The sequence below is a fragment of the Crocuta crocuta genome, unplaced genomic scaffold (assembly GCF_008692635.1).
Source record: "Crocuta crocuta isolate KB4526 unplaced genomic scaffold, BGI_CrCroc_1.0 scaffold233, whole genome shotgun sequence".
NCBI lineage: Eukaryota > Metazoa > Chordata > Mammalia > Carnivora > Hyaenidae > Crocuta > Crocuta crocuta.
Genome location: NW_027529526.1, coordinates 1,771,801 through 1,782,442, shown reverse-complemented (window position 1 = coordinate 1,782,442; position 10,642 = coordinate 1,771,801). Strand labels below are relative to the sequence as shown.

General features: G+C 44.3%; 1 protein-coding gene and 1 pseudogene across 1 annotated transcript in view; one reads left to right on the top strand and one right to left on the bottom strand.

Moving 5' to 3' along the window:
• Positions 1-1,857: 1,857 nt before the first annotated feature.
• LOC144229117 (large ribosomal subunit protein uL22 pseudogene) lies at positions 1,858-2,454 on the top strand (annotated as a pseudogene).
• Positions 2,455-5,006: 2,552 nt separating this feature from the next.
• MRGPRX2 (MAS related GPR family member X2) overlaps positions 5,007-10,642 on the bottom strand; it is a 44,349-nt gene continuing 38,713 nt past the window's right edge. Inside the window, 1 exon segment of the mRNA XM_077761073.1 lies at positions 5,007-6,033. Within this exon segment, the coding sequence (XP_077617199.1) occupies positions 5,007-6,033 (1,027 nt within the window).

Sequence of the window (10,642 nt, the reverse complement as noted above, 5' to 3'; positions counted from 1 at the left end):
ACAGATGACTGGGTTATTCACAGCACTTTAGCTTTGGGATGTGTGCATGTTCCCAATCTTGCTCCCTAAATTAAGGAAGGCAACAGATTTCTCACCATGACAGCACAATCTGAATGGTTGGGATGGAGGCGAGAATGGGACAAGGGTCTAACGAGGGGAACAATGTAGATTTACCAATTCAGACTTCCACAGTCAAGGCTGCCAGCCCCCAGAGTGGCCAGAAGGTGCTTCATGCTTCCTGTCTTTTCCTGCAGGATCCCCTGTGGCTCACTGAATACCACTCTCCCTGATCAAGTGCCTGGGTATGCAAGAAGAGAAAAACGCAACAATGGCTCTGGAAAGACTTGATAAAGGTGCCTTTCCTCCGTTCTTTTTGCTGGAGATGACAAGCTGCCCTGTGCTGTCCTGTGATTGACTATTGCTACAGGACACTTCTTTGCCCTGGAGAGATGCTGGCAGTGGCGGCGGCGGCGATGAAGCCTCGTGCAGGAGCAAGGGTTATCAAGATGCTGGACAGCCCCTGTGATTTCCTGTATGGGAATCTGCTGGCATGTGAGAGTGTGATGTTCTCTGAGTCATGATCCTTCATGAGATGTTTCTTGACTTTTGATCTGACTCTACTCCTGTCTCTCAACCTCTGCTTATTGCCACCCCATCCAGTGCCCATACCTGCAAAGGAGTGGTGTTCTGTGGCCTCTGGCTGCCAGCGGTGTGCCTGGGCAGCCATGGGAGCCTGAACTGGGAGTCTTTATAACTAAGAATAAAGATACCCTCCTTACTTGTCATTCAAGGCCCTGCATAGCTTGTCCCATGCTTTTTCATTGTGCTAGGAGTAACACATGCAGGTTTACGTTTTCTTTCAAATTGACACAGAAATGTACCGAATAAATAGTAAAAGTCTTCCTGAGTCCTCTTCTCCAGAAGCAATAACTTGTTTCAGTTTTCCTTCTAGACTCTTTTCAGTTATAGATTTGATTTGTAAAGTAACAGGATCAACTGATTCCTTAAATAAGATGTAAAGAATTCAGGACATGGCAGAGGATTTGGAATTATAAGCCTGGGAATTAAAATAACTGTGATTAATATGCTAAGGAATCTAGTAGAAAAAGTGGACAATATGCAAGTGCAGATGAACACTCTAAGGAGGAGGAGGAAATGCTAAAAATAAAAACAGTGTAACATAAGTGAAGAATGCCTTTGACTGGACTCGCTATAGCTTCTCAAAGAATCCGTGAGCCTCACAACATGGATGGAACTAGAGGTATTATGCTAAGCGAATTAAGTCCGTCAGAGAAGGATAAATATCATAAGATCTCACTCATGTGGAATTTAAGAAACAAAACAGATGAACATAAGGGAAGGGAAGGAAAAATATGATAAAAACAGTGAGGGAGGCAAACCATAAGAGACTCTGAAATACAGAGAACAAACTGAGTGTTGTTGGAGGGGGATGGGCTAGATGGGTGAAGGGCATTAAGGAGGGCATTTGTTGGGATGAACACTGGGTGTTATATGTAAGTGATGAATCTCTAAACTCTACTCTTGAAATAAATTAATTAATTACTTAACGAATTTAAAAAACTCCAGAAAGAATCAGTGAGCCCCAAGATAAGTTAATAGGAACTTTCCAAACTGAAAGTTAAAGAGAAAGACTGAAAAATAAAATGGATCAGAATGGCCAAGAGCTGAAGGATGATTATAAAAGAATAGGGCTATCAAAAGGAGAAGAGAGAAAGAACAGAAGATATATATAAAGTAATAATGGCCAAGAATTTATCAGATTATTTGCAGGCACCAAACCACAGATCCAGGTAGCACAGAGAATCCAAACCAAGATAAATAATAATAATAATAATAATGATAGCTCTTCCCGTAAGCAGGCTGAGGGGATCTCTGAAAGTGGTTCACTATTCACTTGACCTGGAAAACCCCACAGAGTCATGCAAATCGGGAGGTTCAAATCTTCATGTTCCCTTTAAGAACACATGTGAAACGGCCCAGGCCATCAAGGGTGTGCATATCTGGAAAGCCACCAAGTATCCGAAAGATGTCACTGTGCAGAAGCGGTGTGTGCCCTTCCGACGCTACGAAAGTGGAGTGGGTAGGTGCGCCCAGGCCAGACAGCGGGGCTGGACACAGGGTCAGTGGCACAAAAAGAGTGCTGAAGTTTTATGGCATGTGCTTAAAAATGCAGACAGTAATGTTGAACTTAAGGGTGTAGATGTAGGTTCTCTGGGCATTGAGCACATCCAGATGGACAAAGACCCCAGGATGCAGTGTAGAACTTACAGGGCTCATGGTCAGATTAACCCACATGTGAGCTCTCCCTGCTCTCCTGAGATGATCCTTACTGAAAAAGAGCACATTGTTCCTAAACCAGAAGAGGAAGTTGCACAAAAGAACAAGATATTGCAGAAGAAACTGAAGAAACAAAAACTTATGGCCCGGGAGTAAATTCTGCATAAAATAAATGCAAATAAAAGTAAAAATGAAAACAACAACAACAATAAACCGCATACCTACATGTTCATTTCTGGGGCAGACAAACCACTCTATATGATACTACTACGATAGTGCTTGAACTCTGCATTTGTCAAATCCATTGAGGTACACAGCACAGAGGGAACCCTAAAGTGAACTGTGGACTTCAGTTTATGTGTCAATATTGGTGCATCAATTTTAATAAATGTACCACATTAATGGAAGGTGTTAGTAAAGGAGAAACTGTGGGCGGGGGGAATGGAGATGGGGAGAGAGTAGGCAGAAACCCTCTGCACTTCCTGTGAAATTTTCCCATAAATCTAAAAGTGCTCTATGATGCAAAACTATTCAAAAATAAATAGGCAAGGGGCACCTGGGTGGCTGAGTTGGTTAAGCGTCCAACTTTGGCTCGGGTCATGATCTCACAGTTCGTGGGTTTGGGCCATGCGTCGGGCTCTGTGCTGACAGCTCAGAGCCTGGAGCCTGCTTCAGATTCTGTGTTTCCCTTTCTCTCTGGCCCTCCCCCACTCATGCTCTCTGTCTCTCTGTCTCTCGCTCTCAAAAATAAATAAACATTAAAAAAATTTTTAAAAACGAACAGGCAAACCACCAACAGGATGAATATTTATAACGCACATAACTAAGGAAAGACTCACGCAGCATGTATACAAACTCCCACAAATAAATAACGGAAAAAGGGAAACACTTAATAAAAATGGGCAAAACTCAGACACTTCAAAAACAAATAGAAGTAGCCAACAAGCACAGGAAAAGATGCCAATTTGATAAGTCACTTTGGAAATGCAAATTAAAACACGAGGAGCTACCACTTTACACTCATTAGAATGACTAAAATACAAAAGACTGGCAGTGTTTGTGAAGAAGGATCTGGAACAACTGGCGCGTTCAGACATTGCTGGATGGAATGTGCAAGAGCAGAACCACTTGAGGAAAGAGTTTGGCAGTTTCTCAGAGTCAAGCATACATCTTTCTGTGACCCAGTAAATTCGCTTCAGGTTATTTATCCGAGGGAAATAAAAACATATATTCAGAAAAAGACTTGAAGAAGACTGTTCGCAGTAGCTTTATTCAAAATAGCCAGTGATCAAATACTACACAGATATCTATCTGGATGAAAATAAACCGGTGCACTCACACAATGAGCTAGCGCTCATAGGCAATTGCCATGGCCTGGGTAAATCCTTAAAATATTATGCTGAGTGATACAAGATAGGAACTAAAAAGTACATTGAAGGATCCTAAGTATATGAAGCCAAAGGTCAGGTAAAACTAATCTTTGGTGCTGGAAGTAGGAATGAAAATGGCCTCTGGGGCAGGAGGAGTATGTAAGAGGGACATGAGGGACCTTACAGAGGCAATGAAAACGCAAAACGCGTTCTGTTTTGCTTGGGCCTTGAGTCATGCGGGTGTACTGTTGCCAAAGCTCACTGAGCTGTACACTTATGATCTGTGCAATCCCTCTTCCTCCAATCGTACCTCAATTTTAAAAACCTAAAAATTATTTAAAAGATGCAGCATTTGAACCTATTATTTTTTATGGAACGTGTAACTTTAGAAGTACTTATCTGCAGTCAGATGAATGCAACTAATGTTGTGAGCTCTGTGGAATAAAAAGTAAATGTGGCACAGATTCCGTCTGCAGAGAACACAGTCTAGTGTCCTAGACATTTTGCCATGAAGGACCAGAGAGCTCCAGGGAGGGAGAACCAGGGCGAGAGCTCTTTGGTAGGGGTGGGGGTGGGGGTGGGGCAGGGATGAGAAGGGACACACATGGGCTTCTACCGGAGGGCATGGGAAAGGAAATCATAGCAAGATGACCTACCTCAAACCTTAAGCACGTTTCAAGGTTGGTTTATCCAGTTATAAAACTTAACTTTGCTTGTACAAACTGAAAATGGTGAAGAAAAATCACGGATGGTGACTCGATTCTGGTGAATGGATGTTTAGCACAGGCTTGGTTTAAAAATTCATCATTTATTCATTCGTTAAGTCTTGGGTTCAATAAACATTCATTAAGGTAGGGACATATTCTAGGGGCTGCTAAAATGAAAGAAGATTGTTCTTGGGGGCTAGGCTGCTCTTTAATTCTTTCCATTTTTATGGGGACAGGCTGCAGGATGCTGACCACAGAAACTTGTCATGGCATGTTCTTTCAGTCCCTCCCAAGTGCAGTGACCAAAGAAATTTAGACTGTTCCTGCACTGCTTTCAGCCTGTGCTGAAAACGAGGATCTTCAAAAGTGGACCCCAGAGTTGGGAAAGCTTGGGATGGTGTGAAGGCCCTGGGGAAGACAGCCCTCAAGCCGCGCGCTCAGTGTTTGTTTGCAGGTACTGTCTCAGTCCTCACGAGGGAAGATATTATCTTAACCCTCAGGTTTATCTTGCAACTTTAAGGTTTTAAGATCAGGGGCCCTGAGGCTGAGAGAAGTCAAGAAAACCTCCCAAACTGATAGGGACAAGGTTGGTTCTCAAAGCCACATTTGTCTGACTGAGGCAGACTCCGAATCAGAATGCCAGATTGCTTCTCGACATCTCCAGAGTTTCCTGAGGAAGTCTGTCTTCATTTTCATCCCCCACTGTTACGTCTTCCAGAGCCCTCTGGAGAACCATCTTGAGGGTCTTTCGCTGCCGGGGCCACCGCTGCCTGAAGGAGCCAACGAAGAAGTAAATGATGGGGTTGACACAGCTGTTGACACAGGACAGGGCAATTGCAGCCAGATAAAGACGCGAGAGGGGCATATTAAGATGGTCCTGAATCCAGAATAAGAGGAACACGTGAATGCCATAGGGAAGGCCGCAGAAGAGGAAGGCCAGCACCGTGAGCGCCACAGTCACATACAGCCGGGTCAGCCGCATCCGCCGGGAGCCACACAGCAATCTGGTCAGCAGGGCCAGGCTGGACCCAGAGAGAAGCACAAATAAGAAAATCAGCCAGGCGACGGCGATGAAATCGAATGCCTGACACAAACCAGAGTCAAAATCCCGAAACAGGTAGCCACAGTACTCCCCTTCCAGGATGCTCAGCAGCAGGGATAGGGCCCAGAGCAGGCCGCACATCACAGTTGACGTGTGTTTTGGGCGGTGGCAGCGGTACCAGATGGGACAAAGGACCGACAGGCAGCGCTCAGTGCTAATGGCACTGAGAATGCTCAGGCTCGCTATGTAGGAGAAGGTCCACATGGTGGTGAAAAAGTGGGGAATGGTAAAGGGTACGAAGTGGACCTTGATGAGTGCCTCCAGGTCATATGTGATATGGGAGGAGAGGAAGAGGAAGTCAGCTCCAGCCAGGTTGAGGATGTAGACGGAGAAAGCAGTCCTCTGTATGCGGAAAACCAGGAGCCAGAGCACAGTCACGTTTCCTACCAGCCCGCCCAAGGCGAATGCGACAGTCCCCAAAGTCACGATCAGGATTTCCACGTACAAACTTCCATTCTCTGGTCTAAGTGTGCTCTCCCAGGCTGGGGCAGTGGCGTCGATGCTCAGAAACCCTTCACTGGTATTCCTAGGAACACAAGCAAGACTTGAGCACCCGCTGTATGCGCACTGATTCTCAGGGCCACCCTGCTACGTGAGGATTACTGTCTCCATGTTACAGAGAAGAGAGATGGAGCCTTGCAGAAATTATACTTCCTGCAGTCCACGTCGCTTTGAAGTTCTAGAACCTGGATTCAGACCAGTTCCCTCTAACTCTGAAGTCTGGGCTCTCTCTACCACAACATGGACCCTCGACTGACATGGGAATATTCTATGGCTGAAATACCTCCACTCAACCTCCCAGACCATGCCGTGTCTGGACGAGGCAAGAATTGAAAAGTCTGGACAGGTTATATGTGATGACAACAGGACTCTGAGCTTGACATTCCTGCCCGGGACAGATTTTCTCTTAAGACCAGGAAGTTGGAAGACTCAGGCATAACCTGTGGACAATCTCAGTGACTGAGAGTGATTCATCCACTGGAAAGGAGAATGTGATTTAGGGTCATGAAGGGAATGTGACCTTTTTCTATGGCAGGTATGAGTATGGCCAAGCCTTTGGCCAGAAATGGCCCAGTGTGTCAGCTTTATGAGGACAGAAAATGCTTTCCCCCTGTCCATTAGTGTGTCCCCAGTGCCCAGCTCTGCTGCGGGGAACACAGTGCAGGTCACTCTTTCAATGGATTTCTTTCTAGAGCAGCCAAAATCATAAACTTAAAATGCTTACAAGTACCTGTGTACTCCTATCTTTAAAAAACAAAACAAAAAATCCCCACAAAACTGAAATCGATTAAGGCATCTATGGTGATAATGAGAGATTATTCTGAAGAAGTGACACCAGATAGAGAGATGCAAACAAACAAACATACTGAGGAGATACAGTGAGAAACTGACCCAATCACGNGTGATAATGAGAGATTATTCTGAAGAAGTGACACCAGATAGAGAGATGCAAACAGTCAAACATACTGAGGAGATACAGTGAGAAACTGACCCAATCACATAGACAAAGTCCCAGGAAGTCTCAGCTTGTAGGGAGGCTCTAAGAAGAGATGGATTTTCTCCATTTGCCATCACGTCTCATTTCCATCTTCTCTACCCTCCTCTGAATCCTCATCATCTTCATCCCTCTGTCTCTGGGTCCTGGCTGCTTTCAGCGAAAGGGAGACGCAGACAGCAGCTGGAGGCCAGGAGGAGGGTCACCGGGGGTTTGTTTGTGACTTTCTGGCTCTCTCTGTCCACCGGGCTGTGGTTTGTCAGTGGAGGTGTTACTCTGCCTGGGGACTTAGCTTCTGTCTGGTGATCCTTTCCTATGGGCATAGCTACAACTACCCCTATAGCCATAGCCCTCCTGGGTTCTGGTAACTTCTTCCCATTTCCCTTCAGGCCTCATCTCTGGGGGCTTCAGTCAGCATCCTTTATAGATTTTCCTTATCTCTGCCCATACCTGTGTAACCTTTCATTAAACTCTCCTCAAGTACCCTACATTTTCTGCTGGGATAATGCCAGATACAAGGATACCAAAAAAACTCCAAAAACCAAAACCAAACCAAACCAAAACAGAAAACCCCCCCAAAAAACACCCCACCTTTGAATAGCAAGCAGATCTGTGAAAGCTGACCTTATTAAAACAATTTATTTAGCTTTGGAATTTCAGGCCAGCATATCATCTTGCTCCCTAAATGAAAAGTAGCAAAATAGACCTCTCCATAGTTGCGGATTTGAATGTTTGGAGAGAAAGAGAGAGTATAAGGAGATAGGAAAGAAGCAAAAAGAACGCGGTGGGTCCTGTTTGGCTCTCTCACAGTCCAAGTTACCAGCACCCAAAGCGCCCCTGAGGAAGCTTCACGCCTCCTGATTTGCCATGGGGTGCCCTTGGCTTCCAGCACGTCCTACCTTAACATGAATTCACGAGCACGTAGACTAAGAGGAAGAAAACAAAACGGCCTTTGAAAGAAGATAGTTCTTGAGCAAACTCTTGAGCAAACTCTTACCTGAGCACCATTCTTCTTGCTGGAAGCAGAGAATGGAAAGGGAAGAGCCTTCCTGAGATGGTCAAACCGTAGCGAATGTTTCTCTACCCTCTGGATGGGAAGGTGTCTGCAGTAGCAGGAGTGAGTTTCGGTGATGGCCTGAGGCTTATCAAGATGCTGGATGATAGCCCCTGTGATTTCCTGCCTAAAGGGCAGTGACAAATGAGATCCTGGAGATTTGTCAAAGAAGAAACTGTCAAAGAAGATGTTTCTCATTTGCCCTGACTCCAATCGCTTATCTCAGCCTGTCCCCATCCTACCCCATCCGGTTCCCCACCCTGTGAGGAATGGCTGTCCTGGAGCCTTTTGCTGCCTTCTGTGAGCCTGGGCAGTAAACCATCCACCAAAGCAGTGTGAGCTTTCGTAGCTAAAGAATTGTTTGCTTGGCATTCAAGGCCCTGCATGGCCTGGCTCATTTGATCTTTTTAGAGTGTATTTATTTATAATTTCCACCCCCGATGTGGGGCTCAAATCACAACCCCAAGATCAAGAGTTGCATGCTCTACCAGCTGAAGCAGCCAGGCTCCTCTTGATCTTTTCAAATTTAGTCACAGAAGAAATGTATGCACATTAATTTTATTTCAAATGACACTGGGGTGTATACAGTGAAAAATGAAGTCTCCTAATTGCATTCCTCAGTAGCAACCAGTGTGTCTAGTTTCCATTCTTCTTCTTCTTCTTCTTCTTCTTCTTCTTCTTCTTCTTCTTCTTCTTCTTCTTCTCCTCCTCCTCCTCCTCCTCCTCCTCCTCCTCCTCCTCCCTCTCTTCTCCTTCTCCTTCTCCTTCTTTAGAAAGAGAGAGTGTGCCAGCAGGGGAGGGGCAGAAAGAGAGGGAGAGAGGATCTGAAGCGGACTCTGTACTCAGCATGGAGCCCGAAGTGGGGCTCTATCTCAAAATCCTGAGATCATGACTTGATGATCTGAGCCAAAATTAAGAGTTGAACGCTTAACCAACTGTGCTACCCAGGTGTCCCTCCAGTTTCCATTCTTAATTCTTTTAGATGTTACAGTTATAGCTTTGTATAATGAAACTACATTTCTGCTTTTGATTTGTCAATACCAACAACAGGGTGTATAGAGTTCCCTTTATAAAAGATAAGGAATTGGGGCGCCTGGGTGGCTCAGTTGGTTAAGCGTCTAACTTCAGCTCAGGTCATGATCTCATGGTTCGTGGGTTCGAGCCCCGCGTCAGGCTCTGTGGTGACAGCTAGCTCAGAGCCTGGAGCCTGCTTCAGAATCTGTATCTCCCTCTCTCTCTGACCCGCCCCTGCTCACGCTGTCTCTCTCTCTCTTAGAAATAAATAAATAAATAAATAAATAACATTAAAAAAAAGATTTAAAAAATAAGGAATTTAGCACACTGCACATATTATCACCATCCTCCCTCTACAGCATATTTGTTACCTAGATTATTTTCAGATCATCCAGAGCCTTAGCTCTTATGGCTTCCTTTCATGTGCCCATGACACAGCCAAATTGAGTTTCTGGCCATCCTCTTTAAAAACTTAACCGTGAAGCATTTAAAACAGTCAGAAAAATTTATTTACTCAGTTATTCATTTACCCAAAACTATAGGTTTGTTGTGAAGAATAATGGACTAATTATGTAACAATTTAGTGTAGGGGCTCACAGGGGCGTGTGGGTGGCTCAGTCGGTTCAGCGTCTGATATAAGTTCAGGTCATGATCTTATGGCTTGTGAGTTTGAGCCCCGCGTTGGGGGTCTGTGCTGACAGCTCAAAGCCTGGGGCCTGCTTTGGATTTCTGTGTCCCTCTCTCACTCCACCCCTCCCTGGTTGATGCTCCGTCACTCTCTCTCTCTCTCAAGAATAAATAAAACATTAAAAAAAATTAGAATAGGGCCTCATAGTAAGTACTATATATTTGCTAATTCCTATGATGATTTTTATTACTATCTCTTTCTGGAAGTCTAATTCAATACATATTACAGTTTCTTTTTTCTACTTTTCCACATCACTTAAGTTCTTTTTTATTTTCCATCTCTTTGTGTCCTAAGCAACTTTCTAGATAATTTCTACAGATGCATCTTCTAGGTTACTAGTCTTTTTTCCCACTGTGTCTAATCTTCTGTTTAATTCATTCACTGAATATTAAATTAGCTTTTTATGGCATTACTTTCTAGAAGCTTTAGTTGAGATTTTGTTTTTAAATTTTCTTGGTCATTTCTTCATCTCTTGATGCTGGCTCGCATTGTCAATTCCCTCTTTTACATCTCTAACCTTATTAGCCATGGGGATATTATGCTTCCCTGATAATTCCAGTGCTGCAGTCTATGTATGTCTGATTTTACTGCCTATTATTTCTTCTATCATTTTCATATGGTGTCTATTTCTTTCTGTATTTGTTATTTTTGACTATGAACTGTTCACTTCGTTGGGTCTTTATCTGTAGGAGTTCTTTGAGGCCTGAATCATAGCTAAGTTCCTCCTGAGAGGTCTTGTGTTTTATTTTGCTAGTTGACTGGGAGACCTTCCCAGCATGGCTTTCATCTTTTGGGATGTCCCCAGAAAACTCCTCTGTCATTTGAAGTTTCAGGACCACAACGTGATACTGACTGTAGCTATAAAATTCTCAAGACAGAGAATTTTTCTTCTCTCTCTCTCTCTCTCTCTCTTT